The sequence below is a fragment of the Denticeps clupeoides genome, unplaced genomic scaffold (genome assembly GCF_900700375.1).
Source record: "Denticeps clupeoides unplaced genomic scaffold, fDenClu1.1, whole genome shotgun sequence".
Classification (NCBI taxonomy): Eukaryota; Metazoa; Chordata; class Actinopteri; order Clupeiformes; family Denticipitidae; genus Denticeps; species Denticeps clupeoides.
Genome location: NW_021629717.1, coordinates 97,133 through 120,430, shown reverse-complemented (window position 1 = coordinate 120,430; position 23,298 = coordinate 97,133). Strand labels below are relative to the sequence as shown.

The 23,298-nt window shown below is 43.5% G+C and overlaps 3 protein-coding genes across 8 annotated transcripts in view; 2 read left to right on the top strand and 1 right to left on the bottom strand.

The window, feature by feature from the left end:
• Window positions 1-52: 52 nt before the first annotated feature.
• Window positions 53-5,219, top strand: LOC114772554 (UBX domain-containing protein 6-like). Its single transcript, XM_028965432.1, has 11 exons — window positions 53-258; window positions 390-541; window positions 618-682; window positions 762-890; window positions 963-1,060; window positions 1,145-1,220; window positions 1,290-1,374; window positions 1,504-1,717; window positions 1,795-1,925; window positions 2,007-2,155; window positions 2,886-5,219. Exons 1-11 carry the CDS (start codon window positions 176-178, stop codon window positions 3,012-3,014), a joined length of 1,311 nt encoding a protein of 436 aa, XP_028821265.1. The 5' UTR covers window positions 53-175; the 3' UTR covers window positions 3,015-5,219.
• LOC114772553 (chromatin assembly factor 1 subunit A-like) lies at window positions 5,057-16,875 on the bottom strand. Of its 2 annotated transcripts, none has more exons than XM_028965430.1 (17): window positions 16,593-16,875; window positions 15,956-16,003; window positions 15,231-15,772; window positions 15,004-15,060; window positions 14,693-14,937; window positions 14,290-14,350; window positions 14,126-14,194; window positions 13,806-14,023; window positions 13,563-13,728; window positions 13,355-13,435; window positions 10,471-10,569; window positions 10,108-10,357; window positions 9,818-9,959; window positions 8,707-9,001; window positions 7,318-7,402; window positions 5,932-6,105; window positions 5,057-5,714 (listed from the first exon to the last, which is right to left on the bottom strand). In XM_028965430.1, the coding sequence occupies exons 1-16, from the start codon at window positions 16,648-16,650 to the stop codon at window positions 5,975-5,977; spliced, it is 2,547 nt and encodes an 848-aa protein (XP_028821263.1). In that variant the 5' UTR covers window positions 16,651-16,875; the 3' UTR covers window positions 5,057-5,714; window positions 5,932-5,974. The 2 variants fall into 2 exon arrangements, with proteins under 2 accessions (XP_028821263.1, XP_028821264.1); XM_028965431.1 differs by having other exon boundaries at window positions 5,953-6,105.
• A 1,845-nt stretch (window positions 16,876-18,720) lies between these two features.
• Window positions 18,721-23,298, top strand: part of LOC114772548 (centrosome-associated protein 350-like) — a 38,518-nt gene continuing 33,940 nt past the window's right edge. For 4 of the 5 annotated variants that reach the window (XM_028965421.1, XM_028965420.1, XM_028965422.1 and 1 more), the window contains exons 1-7: window positions 18,721-19,050; window positions 19,395-19,482; window positions 20,241-20,331; window positions 20,758-20,801; window positions 20,889-20,997; window positions 21,116-21,263; window positions 22,230-22,726. In XM_028965421.1, coding sequence (XP_028821254.1) covers window positions 20,259-20,331; window positions 20,758-20,801; window positions 20,889-20,997; window positions 21,116-21,263; window positions 22,230-22,726 — 871 coding nt within the window. In that variant the 5' untranslated portion in view covers window positions 18,721-19,050; window positions 19,395-19,482; window positions 20,241-20,258. The remainder of the gene's footprint in view (window positions 19,051-19,394; window positions 19,483-20,240; window positions 20,332-20,757; window positions 20,802-20,888; window positions 20,998-21,115; window positions 21,264-22,229; window positions 22,727-23,298) is intronic. The other variant, XM_028965419.1, reaches the window with a different exon arrangement.

Here is a 23,298-nt window from a genome sequence, read left to right as displayed (position 1 = left end):
TGAAAAGTGAGGAATTGCTGGCAGACTGTTAATTTGAAAGAAAGCGGAAGTGCAACATTTCCTGGCGTCTGTCACGTCGCTCTGGGTGTAAACAGTCATCTGCACATCGCCCTGCAGGCACATTTATTCCTTCTCTCAGTCTCCAGTTCTTCACCGAACGCTGGTGTAGCTCACAATGAAAAAGTTTTTTGACGACATCAAGAAAGACATCAAATTCAAGCAAGCAGGACCGGGGAAGAAACTTACCGACGACGCAAGGCAAGCAGGCGTTTTAATCCGCTTTCGCTGGGGACTGAAGCCGTGGTGTGGTGTGTTGTGGTGTGGTTTGGCGTGGCGTGGCGTGGGGCTTTATTTCATATTAGTTTGACTCTTTGCGCTTTTTACTGCAGTAAGGCCCCGGTGGCGCAGGGCAGCGCCCCCACCAGAGCCCGCCAGTCCCCCACCGATGGCGCACAGCGGGCCGGGGCGGCAGCCTTGGCCCGGGTCGAGCAGCAGCAGCGGCCGCGGGTCCACACCTCCCACGATGCCATCCGGAACCAGGGTGGGCCGCCATGCCAGCCGCGCCAGTGCCAGGCGTCACTATGCCGGTCTGTGTCCTTAATAAATGTGTTTTACAGTGAAGCGGGAGCTGGAGGCAGAAGCTGCAGCGGTGGCCGATGAGAAGAAAGAAGCGGAGAGCGAGGCAAGGCTTAAAAACCGCTGATCTAGCGCAGTATAATGCAGTATAAAGGCAGAGTAACTTGAGTTCTGACTGTTAGCAGGAGTCCACGCTGCCAGTTAAGGATCCAGCCAGTCTGTCCGTTTCAGGGGTGTTCTTCACATGCCCGCTGACTGGTGCTACCTTAACCAAGGCCGAAAGAGAAGTTCGCGTCAAAGAGGCGATCCTCATGGTAAGCGTCAGACCTGCTGATGCTCCAATATCAGATCCACAAATCTGTACAGTGCAAATCTTCTATCTGCAGTGGTTTTCAGAGGATCCAGTGGAGGCATCCGTCATGATGGTTCACACCTTCAACAAGGACCGTGAGAAAGTGAAGGCAGCGGTCGACATCATCAGCAGGTTTCTTACTTCTGCAGTGCCGCGCTAAAAAGCCGTTTTTGGGGAGTGGCTTTAAAATTTGCCATCAACCACCTGTTCTTCTAGGTACACTGAAAATATCTGTAAGAATCCTACAGAAGAGAAGTACAGAAAGATAAAAGTCAGTAACAAGGTCTTCCAGGTGAGTGTGGAGAGGGCAGGAATACGTTCCTGTGACATTCGGTGACAGTGACTCAATGTCTGTGCCCAGGAGAAGATGAGTTGTGTTGAGGGAAGTCGAGAGTTTCTGCAGTCCCTGGGCTTCCAGAGCACCATGCTGTCAGTGGACGGTCAAGGTGAGCCAGCTGTAAAGTCCACTTCACATGTACTCATTGACGCTGAGAGCAGTGATGAGCAGAAATTGGGATTTAGAAAATCTAGTCATATCAGAAGAGTAGCGTCACTGTAACCCCTGGCCTTCTCAGAGGAAGAATTCCTGCTGCTGCCTGAGCAAGAGCCCAGCGCTCTGGAGGTGATGAAGGAGAAGCTCAGCAGACTGCAGAAAGGAGAGCCGGTCAGGGCCCAGCTGGACCGACAGCTCCAGGTCTACAGGCCATCTCCGGATGCCACACACTTTGAGCTGCCCCCAGACTTCTACAACCTCAGCGCCGAGGAGCTGAAGAGGGAACAGCAGCTCAAGTAAGGTGAAAAACAGGCAGGTTACTGTGAGCAGGCAGGATGTCCGCTCTAGATAAACGGTTTGGAACGATTTGTAGGAATGAGGTGGTAGAACGTAATGCCATGCTCCGGACGAAAGCTATGCGGGAGAAGGAAGAGCAGAGAGAGAGGAGGAAGTACAACTACGCCCTGCTCAGGGTGCGGATGCCAGACGGAAACATCCTGCAGGGTCGGTGCTGGGAAAATGAAGAGGTGCGGGGCAGCACCCCGACCTTCTGTTTACGTTGCTTGTGCGTGTTGTGTGCACCAGGTACGTTCCTCGCACGAGAGCGCGTGGCGACGTTGTACGAGTTTGTTCGCACTGCACTGGCGGACAGCTGGCAGCCCTTTGAGCTGTTGGCTCCCGGAGGACAAAAGCTAAAAGAAGATGAGGAGGTGGCCATAAACGAGTGTAACCTGGTGAGCACACAACATTCCATTATTATTTATGTAAATATTCCTGTCTTCCATTTCAGAAGTAGTTGTAGTTGTCAAGAATGAAACATTTCAGTGAACGTGCTTTAATGGTCCCGATCGTGAAAATTAATACGAGTTCCCCCAGCCCATCTATGGTCCTGCAGTGGCTACAAATGGCGATAAGGGTAAAGACTGTTATGGCCATTCTACTTCAGATCTGGAATTTGTCCCCTTATGATGTCATAAGGGGAACGTTTATCTCCCGTTTCTCATGTTTTACCCGCCCCTCCCCTAAAACATTATCTCTACCGACCGTCATGGCTACCAAACATGTGAAGCATTGCAGTTGCTCAGTGTTTGGATGTAAAAATGAGCACGAAACCGGTGGATTCGTTTAATTTTTTATGGAAAAACGCTGACACGAATTCACGTCTGCGGCAAACATTGTGCTTGGTGGATGGTGTTGATGACCTTACTTCTATTGGCCGCTCTCCTCCTCATTAACATTTAAAGCTACAGATTAAAACGTCGGAACGGCGCGTCCTGGGAAATCGCGTTGTGGGACTGGATCAAAGTGGCTGAATTTCGGAATGTGACTTCAGATACAGAATTAAAAGCCCCCTTTAGGCTGATCATAAAAGCGACAATTTATGTGTTGTAAAATATGGCATTTTGAACGAAAATCTTGTTGAAGTTGAATACTGAAACATGGTGGAATGGTTCTTTTTCTCAGGTCCCTGCTGCTGTTGTGACGTTCTCGTGGGACGCAGCAGTGCAAGCGGACATTGCGGCTGCGGGTGGGCAAAGCGCTAAAGCCATTTTTAAAGCAGAGCTGCTGGAGAATATTCGGACTCTTAGCTAAACCATAGAAACCATCTCCAACCCAGAACTTTTCAGCGTCTCTCCCTCTCCGGTTCTACGATTCCAGGAGTCCAGACCAAACCCTACTGTTCATTATTTAAGGTTGCTGTTGCTGTGTGTGATGGACAAAAGGATGTCAGCAATTTTCACCACTTTGTATTTTGATGGAACGTAATTATAATGTCCACCATAATAAACTAGTGTTTACAACTATACTTACATTCAGCAAGATATGATAAGTAGTCTTTCTCTAAGAGAACTAAGTTTTAACTCGAAATAGAAATGAATACTGTTCAGCGTTTAGGGGTCAACCAGTTTGCAAGAACTAATGAGCTAAAACCCAAAGACCATGAGTGCTAAACATCGATGTGCTTGAGACATTCAGCTTTCACATATGTTGAAGCAACCGGTATATTAATATGCTCAATTAATTTCTAGACATACTTTATCGTACATACATTCAGCTGTATCTTGGATGAATTAATTGTGCAGCATAAGGTAATGCGGGCAGTTCTCAACATCACTTTCACTTCATATTTCACCTGTGGAGAGGAGTATGAAGTGAAAGTGAAGTGATACACAGCACAGCACACGGTGCACACAACGGAATGTGTTTTTAACTCATCACCCTGAGTGAGCAGTGGGCACCCTGACAGGCGCCCGGGGAGCAGCGTGTGGGGACGGTGCTTTGCTCAGTGGCACCTTGGCGGCAACCTTCTTATTACGGGGCCGCTTCCTTAACCACCAAGCCACCACTGGCCATAAACCATAAAATATGGTGTGGATAAAAGTGGTGAGTGGTTTTAATTATCGCGAGAGAGATGTGAAGGTGGATGCTGAGGAGGTGAAACGAAGTCCAGCCTCTGCCGATTATGTTATAAACTTGCTCATTTCATTTCTCTCATAGCCTAGCGCTCTACAAGCTGGGCTTTTATAAAGCTGTACCTGTCGACCTGACATTTTACGCTCCATTACAGCTCTAACGTGGACTATTCATACCGTAAGCATTTCAGATTAAACATTTAATGAAGGAGTGTTACAACTGTCACAGACAAAATAAGGTGCTCTATGTACCGAAGATACTAAAATGCCATCCATACTACAGAACGCTATAAGAATAGGCTCAGGCTACTACTATTTTATGTTTGTTATTTAAGTTTTTCTTGTTTTCTGTCTAACTGTATGCCTCAAAGAGTCGAGAAGTGACAATGACAATAAAGATTCATCTCATCTTAACTTGTTTTGAGACAGAGTGCCATATTGTCATTGCGCGTGGTTAGAAAGACTGTTGGGTGATCCGATCAGGCATGGACCCAGCATGCATATGGACAGAAGGATCCTGGGCCAGATTGAATGACCACCTACTCAAATGGAATCAGATTTAAGGGTGATGTCCATGTCATTTGCTGGAAATGTTTGTCTGCATAGTTAAGTGAGCAGAAAGTGAACCAAAACACACAGAATAAATGGTGCTCCTTGTAAAAGGTTGAAAAGTAACACCATTCAAAGTGTGATAGTTACTCCCTGGCTGTGTTACATCTTTTTCATGCTCTTCCACAATAAACAGCAACCACCCATTTCTTTGGCAGCAACATCTTGTAAGATTGTGGTGCTTATCAGAATTTAATAGTTAACATCACTGAGAGAATGTAAGTAATGACATTTTTTGCACTTTTGATTTGTCAGCATGATAGTTATGGTTGTCTCAATGTTTTTGTCGTGTTTACGTTGATTTTGAGAGATCATACAGTTAAGCAGATGCAGTGATGCTATTTTAACATGTAGCCCTATACTACCGCCTACCTCATTAATCATGTGTTTTTCCAAAACAGTTTTTTGTGGAAAAATCTTTGCATGTTATACATCATTTTTCATCTTCGCATGGAGTCCAAATGATCCTACTTGTACAGGCCTACTGCATTCTATCATTTGTTGTGAAAAAATGCTGTTTTATGGAAGATTAGTAAGGTGGACTCATTCTGCAGTCTTGCTAGCTTTAGTTCACATATATAAGAGTCAAAATAATCTCATTTCATTGCAAAGCATTGTTATGTTGATTTTAATGCACCTAGTGGTTGATATGAGCATGGATGTGCTGTCAAATGTTTTTGCACACAGAGCAGAATTTACTGCACAGAACAATGTACACACACCTTCAAATGTTACAAAAACAGATTGGGGTTTAAATAAAAAGCTTTATAGAGTACATACTGATCCCTTCCCAAAATCTGTCTCCTTATTCACTTCGTATACAGGACCTGAAAACCCTGCACATAAAATTAGGAATTTATTACTTTTTAAAATAATGCTTTATTTAAACAATTTTGTCTGCCAATAGGAAAATGGAATTGAAACATTTTGGACTGATTTAGTACCCCTTATTAAAAGAATATACATTAGAAAGGCTTAAAGAGTTCAAACCCCATTGTTTTATAGCAGCCTGAAACACAACAGCATCTGCTATTTTACAAAGCCACAAATTAAAAATAAAACCAGACAATATCAAGAGAGCAAAAAGAATGACAATGTATATAAAAGTGCGATACTTATTATCAATGAATATTTCTCCATTTTGAGTGAAAAGATAGTTCAAGTATTTGTGATGTAATTTTACATTTAGTCCAGCATGAATCCTACAACAGCACAGCAAAAGCAGCAGTTATCCAAAAGTAACAAGGGGACTGAATGCACAGGAATCTGCCTGAAAAAAAAAACCACACAAAATCTCTTTAGACAGCAATTTATTTACAGCTTCAGACCCGCCCTTTATTCTAGAAGGTTTGGGGATGCATGCTCTCGTCTACCATTTGGAAAGAAAGGCCGAGCTCTGATTGTAGGATCATGTGATCACGTAGTACATTTGGCCATCAATACTGTCTGAATGACTGCCATAAACTATTTAAAAAGGGGAATATTACCATGAGCACCACGAATATTACCAAGTCTCAAATCTTCTAGCCCTCATGCTTTGGCAGTTGCAGGGTTTGGGCAAGACACAGGAAGAACACTGGGGTCAGAGGGGGTCACATCCATCTCCTCAGTGCTCTCAGGCTGCGCCGAGTTGGTGGCATCATTGGCCTGTTTGGGAGACTCTGCAGAAATCAAAGGCCATTACCATTAGAATTTTCCCCATCAAAATATTGTTCTGTTATACAGAATAAATAGCGCACACACTAAACTGGTTTGTTGGAGCGCTGTAAATTTCAACACCCATGCTACCATTGTGCACGTTTTGAATCTTTTTAAAAGTCTTACAGTTGATGTGGCAAATGGGTTGCCATTAAATATAATTTTACCTTTTTACACAATTTGTAACAACTTCATTTTAGCAACACAGACCTTACACTGAAGAGTATATCACTTCACTGCTGCTGAGGTGACCATACGAAGACCTTTTTCCAGTCACTAAGCAACGTGCTTTCCTGGCTGTACAGTGATGCACAGGCCTAATATCACAATGAGCGTTGACTAAAGCAGCGTCTTTATTCTATAGTCTGCACCTTCAGGTTTTTCATGATATACTCTGAATTCTTGGCAGTGAAGTACTACATTTTCAGGTCCTTAAATTTACCAGTACTTGAGTACAAAGTAAATGTACTTTTAAAAACAAAATCATTCACAATATAAATGGAATCAATAAATCAAACATGTTACATTTACAGGATTAATCAAAAGCCCTTATCCAGAGCGCCTTATGATCTTACTTTGTATTATTGAGCATTATTTTAGTAAAGTACACATTTTCCATCCCTGACAGAAAAACAAAGCAGGTTAAATTTCAGTCATGCGCTTACAGCCACATAACTACAATTCTGCAGCTAATTGGGATATTGGAGCAGTGAATCAATGTATGACCAATAAATTGGGAACTATTCATAAAAAAGGCTCATTTATTAGTACAGAAAAGTGCCACAAAATATAACACTGACGCACTAAACAAGATAATAGTTAAAAGTGAAGTGACTGTCATTGTGATGCACTGCACAGCACACTGTGACAACGAAATGGGTCCTCTGCAATCGTGGTGACGGTGCTTTGCTCAGTGGCACCTTGGCGGATCGGGATTCGAACCAGCAACCTTCTGATTATGAGGCCGCTTCCTTAACTGCTAGGCCACCACTAGCCCAACATATAATATGCAGGTCCATTAAAACATGGATTTTTGAGGTTGATGTGGAAAGACTACAACATTCTGCAGTTAACTCTGACCTCAAACCAATCAAGAATACAGTTGGCATCTTAGCTCCAGTGATACGTGAATTTCAGAAATGTAGTTCTCTCCTTAATAGGTACACTTTAGTCACCTTGAACACCAATGATGATGCAGTCCCCTTCATCTTCATCATCTTCAGTATCAGCCTGAAACCCATCAGTGTCCACTGTTTCAGTCTGAGAAGAATAAAGGATCCCAGCAGTGAGATTGTGTCTTTTATTGGTTAGAAAATGATTCATGTTGACTAGGGTTACGAGATTAACCAGTTTGACTATTAACCACCTGTGTGAAACGTTGAGGTTAAATCCACAGAGAAGACTTCAACATCAACGTAGAATAGCGCGACCGATACGGATAAAGTGAACACAGAACACTCCTCGAGCAGGTCATGGAAGGAGAACAACTCCTCCTAGGAAGCGCTTGAAGTCTCCCGTGTGCATCGATAATCGTAATCTAATCGTGAAGGTTCACACCTCTAGTATTATGTACAGGTAATATGGACTCGGGTCACGCTTCTGTGAACAAAATTTACGAGTTCATTTCAGCATGAACCCTCGAGAGAACAGCAACAACCGAAGTACGCTGAATATCGCAGTCCCACCAGCCTGTATTAGTCCGGATGAGTGCAGAAACAGAGGTACCGCGAGCTGTAAAACATCCTGTCACGCGGACCATGTTCTAGCGCTCTGTAGTAGAGACTGTGGTGTTCCATGCAGCCATGTGCTGGGACAGTGCGGTGAAGACCGCTAATGCCAACAGGCTGAACAAGCGGATCAAAAATGCTGGTTCTGTCCGGGAAATGTCTGAAAGAAGAATGCTAAAAAGATTCTCAGGGTCATGGACATCTCCTCTCACTCCATGCACAAAGCACACCTCCCTGATGGACCATCAGAGCAGAAGTGAGCGCCACAGGAATTCCTTCTTCCTCGGAATCAGTATTAATTGCACATATTCCTCATAACGTAACTTATTCTGCATCCATGTTTATTTGGGGGTTTACATGGAGGGAGTTGAGTTTATTAAGAACATACTGACTTATTGTCTTTAATTTGCACAGTATTCCCTAATGATAACGCGTGTGTGTGTGCGCATATGTACAATTTTTTACATGTTCACATTTCAGCTCAGGCATCTACAAGCACCACACCAGCCTTACATAACTGACTGGGTTTTCAACCTTATGCATTTTATTTGAATGTTTTCAGTTGTCCACTACGTCAGTGTGTTAAAATTCAGGTATTATCAAGGTATTACAGCATAGTTGGGTATTTAATACATATATTTAATAGAATTCAGAGTGTTGTTGCCCATGTCCACCATGTTTGTTAACTACTGATGAAGTGAAGTGGTTCTGGCAAATCACCAGATGATTCCAGAGAAAACAGTCATTTCTGCTGCATAGATATTCCCCTTCATCCATGAAATATGACCGTGTTAGCATTAAACTGTTGAGTGTAGCTTGAGAAACAGAGGTACATACCTGTTCTTTTTCGCCACATTTCTTCATGAACTTTGTGATGGACATACTGCTGCCACTCTTCCTCTTGTCTGAGGGTGTGGTGGAGGACAAATTACCCTGTGAGCCTGCAGTCACCGGGGTGTCCCCTCGAGACAACTGTGCACCAGGAGTGAGGTAGTTCCACTGGCAGGGGACAGGCAAGGAGGCCTGGTTGAAGCGGGCCAGCACATCAGTGTTGACGTACCAGCAGCAGCGCCTGCAGGTCGATCGCTTCTCGTACACGGCATTCTCCTTAATCAACCGCTTCAGACCCACCCTGGAGGAAATTAGACAGCAGCTATGAACCAGAAGACCCAGGTTCAAACCCAACTTACTACCCCCAGGGGGACTGTCCCTGTACCTGCTGACTAAGTCGCTCTGGATAACCACATCTGACAAAATGTAAAAAGTTCAAACCCACTCCACAATATTATACGCATTCAACCATGTCCGCACCATGATATCTAACTAGACCCCCCCATTGCTGCAGGAGGACGCAGACATGCTGGGTTGGCTGGAGACAGTCGGTGAGTGAGAGACAGGAGTGTTGGTGACCCCCTGGGGCGTTGGAAAGGCAGCGACGGCGTGGTGGGGCATTCAATCGGAATCCAAATCACTCTAACCCTGTGTAATGCGGTCATGCTCACCAATCAAATGTGTCCCATGTTAAAGCCACAAGCCTCAACTCGTGGTATACTAGTTTATATTTTGATGTACGCTTATGCGACAATTTTTAATACATACAATATAGCGAATATTCAGAAATAAAATCGCAATATTTTTCTAATAAATTGCAATTCATTTTTCTTAAAATTGTTCAGTCCTACAGCAACATACAAATCATTTCACTGCATATCATTCTGTGTATGACTGTATGTGACATAAAATTTGAATTTGATTTACAAGAATGAAGGCTTGGTCATAGAGCCAATAGGTGTACAAATGCACAGCAAAACATGGAAATTACTAAAACAAAATGGATAGTGACTGGAATGTAGTTATTAATGCAGCCCAAACAGATAGGCAGCCTGATGAATCAAGATAATACAAAAATAACAATTACGACGAGCAAAATAGTGAAAAGTTTGGTTACCTGGTGGGGACACTATCTAGTGAAAAACTCTGGGGACTGCTGGGTGATTGGGTCTTCTGTCGCATTAATTCCTGGAACTCTGTGATGATTACTTTACTGCTGTTCACATTCCCATGTAGCAGTGGCAGCAGGAGGGACAAAACTGCAGGGTCAATGTTTTACATGATTATTTATAGCTATTTATTAACAAATGTTAATGGATCATAATTGGTTATGTGGAGGGGGTTCGGAGTCAACGTTCATATGATTATATATCATTTTGTTTCTGTATTTAAAAGAATGTCACTCACGCTCTTCATTACGTTCCTGAGAAGTGCTCTCAGGTGTAGATGGCTCTTCTCTATGTAGAGGATCCAAGATGCAGACTGCATGAGGCAGAAGTAGCTCCAACTGGACTTTGGACAACTGTGTCTCACCCTCCCACACACAGCCAAACACCACCGTCTCAAGCACTTTCACCTTCTTTTTAGAAATTAACTCATCCCACTCACGAGCCTTAAGCTTCTGACGAACTTTCTGCTTCTCAAGATCCCCACCATCCTGTACGATATCACACATACACAATAATGGAGAATTCAACTTCATAACTGTCATGAAGTTGTCAGAATGACACTTGAGATTGATTATCCAAGTGAAATTAAAGAGTGACATACCTCCTCTTCCAGTGCCCCCTCACCATCTGACAAGTAGCCATGTGGTACAAAGAATCCGTCGTCGTCGTCATCATCATCCCCAACTTCATCATCATCATCCTGGAAAATCAGGATTGTACAGGGTTACACACAGCAAGAGACAACTAGGACTGGACAGTTTAAGCACATGTTTAGTACAGTCACATAGACTGGGACAATTTGTTGGGGGTGCAAACCCCTATTGTCTACAAAAGGATTATTTTTATTCTCACAAACCTGGCATCTTAGGTAGCTTGGCACTACCTAATGAGTCACCCCTTCTGGGGTTAACACACTTGCCTGTGAACCAGGAGACCCAGGTTCAAATCCCACTTACTACCATTGTGTCCCTGAGCAAGACACTTAACCCTAAGTTGCTCCAGGGGGGGACTGTCCCTGTAACTACTGATTATAAGTCGCTCTGGATAAGGGCGTCTGGTAAATGCTGCAAATGTAAATGCAAATGAACACACACACTTTCACCTATAGCCACCAAATTTAATATGAAAGTTAAATTGAAGTGATAGTCATTGTGAAACAGCACACAGTGCACACAGTGAAATGTGTCCTCTGCTTTTAACCCTTTACCCTTAGTGATAAATGGGCAGCCATGAATGGCACCCGGGAGCAGTGTGTGGGGATCAAGAGGACCTCAGTGGCACCTTGCCAGTTTGGGGATTCGAACCGGAAACCTTCTGCCTAGGCCACCACTGCCTCTGTAGTGCAAATGTCCTGCAAATGCATTTAACAAATCACCCTTGTTGAGCCATGATACCCAGGGAGCAGTGTGTGGGGACATTACCCTGGACAAAGGTGACCAGAGTGGCACCTTGGCGGGATTTGAACTGGCAACCTTCCGATTAAGTGTCCACTTTCCTACCCGCTACTGCCCCAAATGCAAAGTATATATAAATCTCCTTTATGATAATTAGCACTGGAATCAATACTAAAATATGGAAATTTTCTATATGCATTGTAGTGGGCAGCCCTTCCCCATCTACCTGGAGGACCCAATGTTTACATGAGAGGTACTTCTGCACCGAACTTGCTAGAAAATGTAAAAAGCAAGAGCACTACCTGTAAGTATTTTGGTTTGGATGTGGTTCGACCTCAATTTATCATTGAGGCGGGTCGAGTCAGGTCAGGCTCGCACAGTAAATGTTCAGTCAGCAGTAGTAATGATCGGTCACCACTGGGGCAGTGGTAGCCTAGCGGTTAAGGAAGTTTGCTGGTTCGCCAAGGTACCACTAAGCAAAGTACCGTACCCACACACTGCTACTCAGGCACCTGTCATGGTTGCCCACTGCTCACAAAGGGTGATGGTTAGAAGCAGAGGACACGTGTCACAGTGTGCTGTGAATCACTTCATTTTCAAATTTCCGGTCTATAGTACCTATCCTTTAAGTTCACAGCTTATAAATTTGTTTTGGTAATTGGTAATAGTGTTTTCATGATGTAAATTAAAAATCAAGGGATTTGTTAATCACAAAAGGTGTGAAAATGCTGAATGCAGCGCACTAAAGAAGCTATCTCATTCTGTTGGGCTCGGGCTATATGCTAGAGCCCTCCTGGATACAGCTATGTACACCAACCTTGCTTAACTGGAAGAGGAGGTGGCGTCGCAGTAATTTACAATGATAACCTCGGTATTACTCATAAACCCGGACATGGATTTAACTCTTGAGATTCTCTCTACCAACATAACTCATGTAGTCTCTCAAAATAAAAATCATAATTTCCACTAATTATTTATAGACCCCCTGGACCTTACAGATTGTTTCCAACCTGGTTGTTTCTGTGGATAAAGCCCTAATTGTCGTCGACTTTAACATCCACTGTGATCAATTAGAAGACCCGCTAAGAAGAGCATTCCTGTCTATACTAGACTCAGTTGGAGTTAAACTAAATATAATATGACCTACTCATAAAGATGGTCACACGCTCAATCTTGCATTGACCTTCGGTTTAAATATAGAAGACAGTCATTCTTTCATTATCATTTAAAAAAAAAAAAAAACTCAGATTTCCTCATCGCTTTTAAAATATGTCTCAGACACTGAGTTGACACATAATGTCTCAAACTCAACTCCCCTCGTTACAGAGACAAACGGACAATTACATCAAGTACGGCACAGAGGTTTATTAATACCTTACCAGATTTATCAACGCTGATAAACTCACCGTCAGACCCCGCTGAACTCGACCAAGCGACCAAATGTCTAGAACTAACACTGCGTAGTACGTTAGATAAAGTCGCTCCCCTCAAAAGGAAGCTAGTACCTTGGTATAATGATCACATGCGCTCGCTTAAGAAATTCGAACGTAAATGGTGTTGAAGTAAATTGAACGTATTCCGAATAGCATGGAAGGAGAGCCTACTTAAATTAGGAATAAGACAGAAATGGACACTAAATCACTCAATATAATCATAGTAGCAATGGTTTTATGAATTTCTTTAATACTAAAATTGTTCCAAATAGAGAGAAGATTAAAAACATAACACCTCATCATAGTACTGAGACAGTGCTGGTTAAAGTGGTTAATGACCTGCTGTTGGTCTCTGATCAGGGACGCATTTCTCTGCTTGTCCTGCTTGACCTGAGTGCAGTGTTTGACACTATTGACATTCGATCCACCTCATAGAATAGAAGCACCCAGACTACTGGCAGACTCCAGTGAAGAGACCAGCAGATAAATCCTGGTTCCTGACAAGTGTGTGTGTGTGCGCGCGCAGAAGGGTCAAGTGTGTGTGTGTTGGGGTGAACTGTAGGACATGTCAAAGCCCATTGAGACATACTGTATGTGACTTTTGGCTATATAAGAAATAAATGTTGAGCATCCAGATGGAATGCTAAAATCAACTTACTCCTTCGCTGTGTGACAGAGACTCTCCTGGCTCCTCCTCCTCCCACTCTTCATCACTGTCCACCTCATAGTCCAGCAGTTTCTTAAATAAAATGGTAACATGCCAGTCAAAGAAGCATACAAGGCAACAAATTAAAAAATAATCCACATGGTAAGAGTATGTCAAATGTCATTGCACAAACAGTAGTCTATCGGGTGATTAGACTAACTTTGTCCTGACTCAGAGGGCAGCGGGGGGAGATGGAACAGCTCTTCTTGCTCCAGGTGCCCCAGTAGGCAGGTCTATAGTTCTCATGGAACTGAAGAAGCTTCATGCGGCTGTAGAGCTGACGGTCTGGCACACCCTGCGGCCTCGATCCAATTACCAAGCACTTGCTGCAAAAAGGTACAGATGCAATCTTAAACTAGTGAATAGTACATTTAGTAGGCCTTGATAACAGAACCATTTTTACCTCAGTGAATCCTGACTCCGGGGTGCAGTTGGGCCAGAACGACGGGGTTTCTGTCTGGTCCAGTCCTTCAGGCCATTAAGGCTACTGTCTGGCTTGGCCAAGTAGTGGTCCAGCTCCTCCAGAACAGCCTCCTCGCACTGAACCCGGCATAGAGGAGCTAGATGCATATGTTCCTTTATCTCAAACGGTGCAAACTTTCCACAGGCAGAGGCCAGAGTCTGGAAGAGACACAACAAAATAAAATACAACAAGATTTAGATGTCAAAGAAAGATTTTTTTTTTTTTAATAAGATAAGCTTATGGACTAAACACAGACAAACCTTTGGGGCAATTTGAGTCTTGGATTTCTGAAGAAATCGAGTGATCTCAGCCTTTTCAGCTTTGATTCGCTGATTTGATTTTGAACAAGAACAAAAACAATCATTATTTAAATCTCTCAAATATAGGGAGAGAAAAAAAAAAAAAAACTATAATTACTACTCACATCCTTCTCTTCCTTCAACCGTTTTTCCTCGTCTTTCTTTCTTTTTTCTTCTAGCTTTGCCCTGAAAAAGAATTAGATTATCAAGTTTTGGTTGGCAATTTCTGTATATGAGAAAAAAAAAAATCTTCTATTTAGGAATACTTTAGGCTAGCACAAACATACCACAATGTTATTCCAATGTAATAGGACAAGCAGATTTCACATTACAGGAAACTAATAAAATCCCAATTCATTCCTTAAGAATACACAATAGTTGTCAGTGCTCCATCACATCACACTACCTTCTTATGCATATTCTTCATATACTCAGACCAATTTAGAGTTGCCTGTGCATGCCTTTGGATGGTGCGACAAAATGAAATCATGTTATAATATGACCAAAAGAAGGCAGAGATGAACTCACTCCTGCTTCGATTTGCGCTGCTCTTCCTTCACCCTTAATTTTTCTGCCTTCTCTTTGTCATCTCGCTCTTTCTTCTCCCTTTTCTCCCTCTCTTCTTTCTCTTTCCGCTCCTTCTTTTCTCTGTGCTTCTCTTCTTTTAGCTTACGGGCTTCCTCTTTTTTCTTTTCCTTGGCAGCCTTAGCCTCTTCCCGCTGTCGCTCTCTCTCTTCACGTTTCTTCTCTTTCTCCTCCTGCTCCTGTAAGCTCTATGGAACAGATTGCAATTTAGCAACAATATTTAACAGAAACGGACAAAAACAAAGACATTTCACCTTCAGGGAACGTCGTTTGACTTTCTTCTGTTCAGTGTCAGTCTTCTCCGTAGTATCCTATGCAGGAAGAACCGTTCAGTGACTAGTGTTACACTGGATATCACACTTTGTCTCATGTTTTAGAACCATAAATGTGGATCTCCTCGATTAAGGACCGGTTCATGGATGTCTCAGTTTCATCAGAAAATGACAGAATTACCCCAGATATAGGCTGGGGTTGAACTCACAGAAGGGGTGGCTGGTTTGGTGCACTCAGGGGAACTTGTTTTTGTTGACAATGAGCTGGTGGAGCCAAGTGAGAGTGTGGAGTCATTTCCGTGGCTAACTTCAGTATCTCCATCTTCCATGTCCGACTCCATGGTGATATCTTGAAGGGGAGGCTGTTTTTCGTCATGATCGTTTGCCTCCTGCCTGTCTGGGATACCGTGGCCGACCTCAGAAGCAGCAGGCCTGGCGTCAGCAACAGGACAGGAGGTCAGGGTGGGTACAGTGGGCACCAGCTTGGCAGCATCAGCAGAGTTGGAATCTTCAGTCAGGTCTATGGTTGCCCCAAGGACCGAGGCAATGTGTGTTTGTTTGCCTCGACTCATAAAGCAGTCAAGGGGTCCACGACCATTTACTAAAGCAGGACCAAGCGGGGCAAGAGAAGGTTCATTCTCCCCATCAGACACAGTATTGTCAGGGCCAGTGAAGACTCTGGGACCTCGGGTCCTTTTGGAATTATCATCTTCCTTGGGTTCTGGATTAAGCCGCTTGAAAGGCAAACGAGCTGGACCACAAAGAGAGCAGGTTCAAATTCCAGCAAACATTTAGACATTTTTACCACAAATACATCTAAATGGGGAAATAGAAGCACATATGCCAAAATATAATCAACTACATAAATATTTCAGCATCAGCTATTATTCTATCATTCGGAGAAGCGCTTAATTTTGGCCCAGAATGTAATTACCTTGAATAAGTTTCTTTGCTGTAGTCTTTTTGCCTCTGCAATCCATACCTGCTGAGACATGTCAGTTTTATATAAAAAACACAGCCACTGTCAAATCATAAACCCCAATCAATACACATGAATAAACAGCCCGTAATAGTACAAAGCTAAGTATACGTGACTATTGATCATTTCTGAACGACATTGAACAGGTGGTGTAGGAGTGCAGCACTGACTACGTGCGATGGGAGTAAAAGCGGCGACTTTTCTTCTCTGCTCTCCCGCCATTCGAGGAATTAAAGCCGAAGCGAAGGCCGGAATTGTCGCTAGTTCAGCGAAGGCTAGCATCAGCCCAGCTGCTGTTCTCTTGACAAGCCGAAACCATTGTGCCACGAAGCTGCTCCTCGAGTAACCAAATAACCAGGCCAGTTTACCGACCCAGAACCTCGGAGCTGGCTCACTGCAGCCAATACAGAACCATCTGCATCGTCCTAGAAGATTTTACAGAAGTTCTGGTGAAAATGGCGTCGGCTGGAACCAGCAGGCCGGCTAAAATGCCGCTAAACACCAGCTCTCTTACTGCGGCTAACTAGCTGCTTACTGTTCCACTATATTCTACTGCAAAATGCCGCGTAATAAGAACACGTTTCTCTCAGACCTCTTCTCCTCGGAGTGGAGGCTAATGGCCCGTCCGCCGCCAGCATCACAACCACCATCCGAAACGTCTGGAGCCAGCTAGCGTGGAGCTCAGCGGGGCCCGACAGCAGTCCAACGCGGCGGTGTTGTCGTGGCAGCTGATATTATTCACCATTTATTAAAACGAGCAGAGAGCCGCCGCGGTCCATCCCGCGCTCCTCGCTCAGAATTGGCGGGAGTGTGCGCCACTAAACATCCCTCATTCTGATTGGCCAGCGCGTTTTAACGTCAACACACGTAGGCGCTCATAGGTCTTCTTCCTGCGAATGGAAAAGCGAAGCGAACTGTAACAGTATTATTATCTGCTCGATAAAAAACAGCGTACTCCTCTGTATTCTTATAGTTTGTTGTTTTGCATTGTTATAGCACAGCTGACAATTTATGTCAGACAACTTTAATGTTTTGATGTTAATTATGTTCAGGCAAATCCAAAACCCCCATATGTAAATAAGGGGTCCTGGTGCAGTTGCACATACATTACACGGAGGTCTACGACAATAAATCCAAACAGCCTCATTTGCTTCTCTCAGGATAAACATGGTGTCAGAGTAGGGGAGGAGGGTGGACGCCGCTGCCTTAATCTATTTAGATGTTACATTTACGCTGTTACATGTACTACAGGAGTTAAAGATAAATGTTGATTTTAACAGAACATGTTGTTTCATTTTTTCAATTGTAAATTGTACTTCCGTAAATGTGTTTTAAGCAGAATCCTACTCCGTAACATTTGCACTGAAAAGGGGAACTTCCGTGTGATTACATTACATTACATTTTTATTTGTATCCACAAATCCCACTCGCTACCATCGTGTCCCTGAGTGTCCCCAGGGGGACTGTCCCTGTCCCTACTGCTTTTAAATGCTGTAAATGTAAATATAAGAAAGTGGATGAACTGGTTGCTGGTCACGTAATCCGTGTTGGGAGATGCACTAACCACTTCCATGACAACACAATTTGAGTAATTTTAGAGATGCATGACGTGTGACATTTGGATTCGTTCTGATTCATTGTCTGGCATTTCTCCTGAAAAGAACATGAGTTGTTTTTTTATTTAGGGGTAAAAATAATGTTGATTTTAACATGATGACGTTGGATCATTTTTTTTATTGTTAGTTATCTCTGCATATCTAACTGACATTTTATCTTGGATGCAGCCCCAAACTTTCAAGGAACCTCCACCATGCCTCACGGTTGCCTGCAGACCCCTTGTTGTAGTACTCTCTAGGCCTTTGGCAAACAAATTACCTTATGCTATAGCCAAATATTTAAAACATTGACTCACTTCAGAGCACCTGCTGTCATTTCTCGGCACCCAGTTGTTCACTTGGCCTTATTTCCATGTAACCTCTAGGGCTTTTTGATGACAATTATTTAATGAAAACCACAATGACAATCACCTCACAAACCCTTTTTTTTAACAAGAAATATAATAAATGATGTGGGTTTGAAGGCAAAGGTTAGTAAGACTAGACAATAATTTGATTTAGATTTCCCTGTGTTTGCTACTTACTTCTTCTTTTTGTAAATTATACAATACTGTATATTTATATATGAAATACAGCTAGCCTTTCTGGACAGTATTCATTCATTTTAAAGAGCTAATAGTTTACTTCTCACACTTGTCGCCAGATGTCGCCAGTTACCAATGAACATTTAAAACCATCAATACTGCATAATAACGGATAAAAGATGTCATGGTACAATGGGATGGAAGATTAGTAATACGAAATGTTCAACATTCAGCTAGATCATGGATTGATCCTGGTCCTAGGCTAAAGTCGTTTTGGAATTAAGTCCTGGTTTAATTCCTGAACGAGAAACTGTGCAATAATAATTGATAATATATCTTATTGACTATGCTGAAGTAGGCTTGGAGGTTCCACAGAACAGGCCGCATAGCAACAAGAATCAACATTTAAATAGCAGGATCGAAAATGGTTAATTAGTAGACTTTGTTTGTTTAAAGAGACTTTAAGCCTCTAATATGCGAGGGAGAATTGAGACTCACTTTGTAAGTTATTAATTTTCCCAGCCATTACCCTTCATCTCGCGATATTTGGTGGGAGCTCCGCCCCGCTTGACTTCCTGCCCAGTTGTTTGGGTAATGGCGGACCGTCAAACTAAACGACGGGTAACCGAAGCCGAAAGTTAGACCGGGAAAATGTCCCCGAAGGCGGGTAGATAGTAAACTGAGCTAACGCGTGTAGCACATGTCAGATAGCGTAATAGACATAGGCGTGACTGTGCGGGGGATTCGAGAAGACGTATAATGCCCTCCCGGCTAAGCCTGGTGTTAAATATCCTGCTAGCTGGTTAGCTGACGTTAGCATTACAGCTTGTGCGTGTGGGGTTGAGGTTCAGTTTTAAGTTAAAGGGCCTTGCTTTGTCGGTAGTGGAGAAATCAGGAAACGCTTCTCCGGGTGAGTAAAGAGTGGACTTAAGAGCCTGTAGAACACAATTAAATTTGTATTCAAGGTAGTACCACTTGTCTGGAGGAAGAGTTCAACATGCGCCAGTTTCACGGTGTGTTTTACGTTGATTTCGTTCTTCGACGACATGACTAGAAATACGGTCCACCGGAGCGTTTTCGCAACCAGCGGCGTGTCCGCTTTAATTCGTCAGCACACGATTGCGTAATTCATCTTGTAAAATTGCCATATGTCTGTTTTCATTATAAACCGGTGCGCCAGCTTTCAGGGTTGGTGATACCCGCTGACGTTCAAAACGTCATATCGAACTCCAGACTCATAAGTTCTACCTTCAGGTTTTGGAACAGGTTTCACCTGGCCGATGTGTCCCGCAGTTCAGCTGATCAGGAGGGGTCCTGGTTCTCTAAATAAATCTGTTCCAAGGTGAGCCCCCGCCCCCCGAATCCCACTGAGTGTACAATACAATTCATAAGTTTCCCTAACAATGTAATCTGGAGGAAATTACCTTTCACCAAACTATTGAAGCTACACCATGGGCCCCAAATACCAGTCAAACAAATATACATAAGTGAAAGAGCTTGATGGTTTCTTGAAAGATAATAAGCTATAATGAAGAATCCCTGCCCTGCACCCATTGATCTGGGACCAGGAAGAGGTGGTGATTGGTTTGTTTATGACTTCAATATCTGCAGTATGAAATTTGAATCTGTTCCTCCAGTTTTTATCTTGGCTTTTCTGCTTAAGGCATTATGAGTCACAAGTTTGCAAAACAACGTGTGTTCTTATTGTACTGATATAATTAAGCATGTAAGGCTGGCAAACAGCACATGAATGTGCCTCCAGCGCAGCACAGTCTCATTTTTCTAACACACTGTTGATGTTTCTTCGGGAATGTTACATTTTTTTTATTCATTTTTGGGATCGGTCATATGTTAACTTTTTGTCCAGTTTAAAATGCGGTCTTGGTTTTGATGTTGCAATTTGCTTAAATGTCAGACTGCTATTCTAAAGAAAATCATTATAAATATAATAAAATAATAGAATAAAATAATTTCACTTGCTGCCTTTGGAACACTTCAAAAATCACAAAAAGTGAATGTGCATTTTTTAAATCCACTTAATCTTTTCTTAAATACTTCTTTAAATTATTTTATGACTATTTGTGTTTCTTTTTCCTTCAGAACAGGTGAAATTCAGCAATGTGGGGTCAGAAGTGGGATGAGGCACAAGTGGCATCCACATGTCCAGCCCCAGTGCATGATAGTGCTGGAGGTCAGCACCTTGAACTTTATTCTGCCTAATGTTTCTAAACCATAGGTTGCCTTGAATCATTACTTAGCAATGAATAGGGCCCTATGATCCAGACCACTTGCCTGATTCCGTGCAAAATCGGCAAACTCCATTCAGCTCTGCAAACTTTTGGTCATGCAAACAAATCATCTGATGCACATGGTTCCAGTTCATTATGCAAGTGGACATAACTTTTTCAGGTTATCCCAATGTTTGTCATATTGCATTTGTTCTTTTCATCCCATCCATTCCATAATCACACAGTTTTTAGGTGAATAAACACATTTATAACAGAAAACGTCAGAAGAATTCAAATGAAAAAAGGACCCTTAATGAGTAGTGACTTATTTGCACAATTTTCATTTTTGTGGAGTGAATGTTCAGTCTTAAAAATGTTGTTCCCCTCAGAGCTGACTTCTGCGATGAAGAGCCTAAATCAGACCAAGGCAGCGGTAAGTTAGTCCAGACCTGAATGAACATACCCCTCAGGTGTGTTGTTCACTGTGGTGAAATAAAACCTAACACTGTTCTGCTCTCAGCTGCGGCACATTGAGAATCAGTTGGAGGCTGTCCCAGGGACTGGGGTAATGCTGGATTCGGTGATGGGCACCAAGAAGCCTGGAGCCTCTCGAAAAAGTGCCAGGAGAGGTCAGGACTACTTTTATCCTAGAAATGCTGTTTGTCCAAAATCACTCTTTGTGAAGTCATATGTGTGTATGGTCTTATACAATTTCTTTCAATACAAATTTTCCTTCTCTATGTTCAGATGGGAGACACTCTAACAATGCCTCCAAGTCAGGAAGTCACCACAGTCCAGAGAAGAGCTCCCGCAGCCCACTGAGGAACACCACAATGGACAGTAATACCAGAAGAGCTGGTGGTGTGGAGTTCAGGGAACCAGTGGCTTCATACAGGTGAGCACAGCGGAGTCAATTTATACAGTCAAAAGTTTGGATCCGCGTACTCATTTATGGTTTAGATTTACGGTTGAAAATGCAGGACTATGAAATAACACGTCAAGTTGTATAATGAACAAAAAGTTGATCACAGCATAGGGGCAGTGGTGGCCTTGCAGGTAAAGAAACAGGCCCGTAATCACAAAGTTGCCGGTTCAAATCCCCAACCGCCAAGGTGCCACGAGCAAAGCACCGTCCCCATTCACTGCTCCCCGGGCGCCTGTCATGGCTGCCCACTGCTCACTGAGGGTGATGCATTTTGTTGTGCCACTGTGTGCTGTGCTGCAGTGGTTCACAATGACGATCGTTTCATTTCACATCTTCTTTTCTTCTCTCCACCACCTTAAGTTGGACAACAGGGACTGTTTCCGACTGTCCTGAAGGTTCTCATCATCATCCGTCATTCATGTTTGAGTGCACTCATCTCAGTGCTTTTCATGTGGCAATAGTGAACAAAGCAGCCATGAAAAAGGCAGATTCATCAAACAGACTTCACTTTCTCTTAATACAACAAATACTGAATATGGGATTCTTCAAATGGCTCCATCTTTTCTACAGAACCACCACAGAGTAGGGGCCATGTAGTCTGGTAGTGTATATGGGTGAGATCCAGAATTGTCTGCTATGATTACTCAATTTCTTAGGTTTGATTTAGTACCCACACTGCAAGTCTTGTAGTGAATCAGAGCACCTTACAACCAGTAGTGACAGGGACAGTCCCCCTGGAGACACTCAGGATAAAGTGTTTTGTTCAGGGACACAATGGTAGTGAGTGGGGTTTGAACCTGGGACTTCTTGGCTACTACCACCCTACTTCTTCATTAGGTCTTAGAACAAAGCCCTGTCTCTGCTTCATCATGTGGCATTTTATTTTATTCTGGTGCTCAGTAGTGGATCACGTTTTGAATTGTCTCTTCTCTCCAGGGAAGTGTCTCCACCCCCTGTTCAGGCGCTGGTGTCCGAGGCTGGCAGCTCAGTGGTGGAGCCGAATGGTGGTCTGAGTCAGCTGGTCTACCAGAGCGATACACGTGACCTGCAGTCCCTTGACCTGGATAGCCCCCTCTCCTCCACATTGGACAGTGTTGCAGTGCGTCACCTTAATGACAAGTCAGCCATTGATGCTGTGCACCAGCCTCCTCCTGAGTCTAGCGTCCGGCTAGAACCTCCCCAGTGCTTAATCAGCCCTGGCTCCTCCTCCCAGCGGCTGGAAAACCTGCGTCGGCGGCAGCATGACGAGAAACTTGAGAAGCTAAAGGAGCGTATCCGCCGCCAGCGAGAGCACCTGGAGGAGGCGGCTGAACGCAAAAAGTTGCTGGGATACTTGGAACAACCTGTCGGCATTGGCAGGACTGCCAGTGGCGGTGTTACCGCTGCCAAAGTACGCAAAGTCACTTATGCCCCTCCAGCGCCAATTTACAAAGGTAAGTTGAAGTTGAGCTTTATCATTTCAGCTATATACATGTTAGACAGCACATAGTGAAACGAAAGAATGTGCAACACGGACGAACTGGGCTACATAAAGTTCAAACAGGGGACTCAGGAAGAATAACGAGACAGCAATAAATAGTGCAAATACTGCTGTGCAAAATGGAACAGTACATTAATAGATGATATTACAGATAGATAATCATACAGTATAACAGAGGTACTGGTGAGTCCATGAGTGTTCAGGTGACTGATGGCTTGATGAAGCTGTGAGGGTTCCGAACGCTTCGGTACCTTTTTCCAGATGGTAGGAGGGTGAAGAGTGTATCACCATGCTGGTGGCTTTCCTGATGCAGCGTGTGTGGTAAATGTCCATTATGGAGGGAAGAGAGACTCGGGTGATCTTCTCAGCTTCCTCACTATCCGCTGTAGGGTCTTGCGGTCCGATACGGTGCAGTTCCCAAACCAGACAGTGATGCAGCTGGTCAGAATGCTCTCAGTAGTCCCTCTATAGAAGGTGGTGGGAGATGGGCTGTCCTCAGAGACGCTGCTGGGCTTTCTTGGCAGT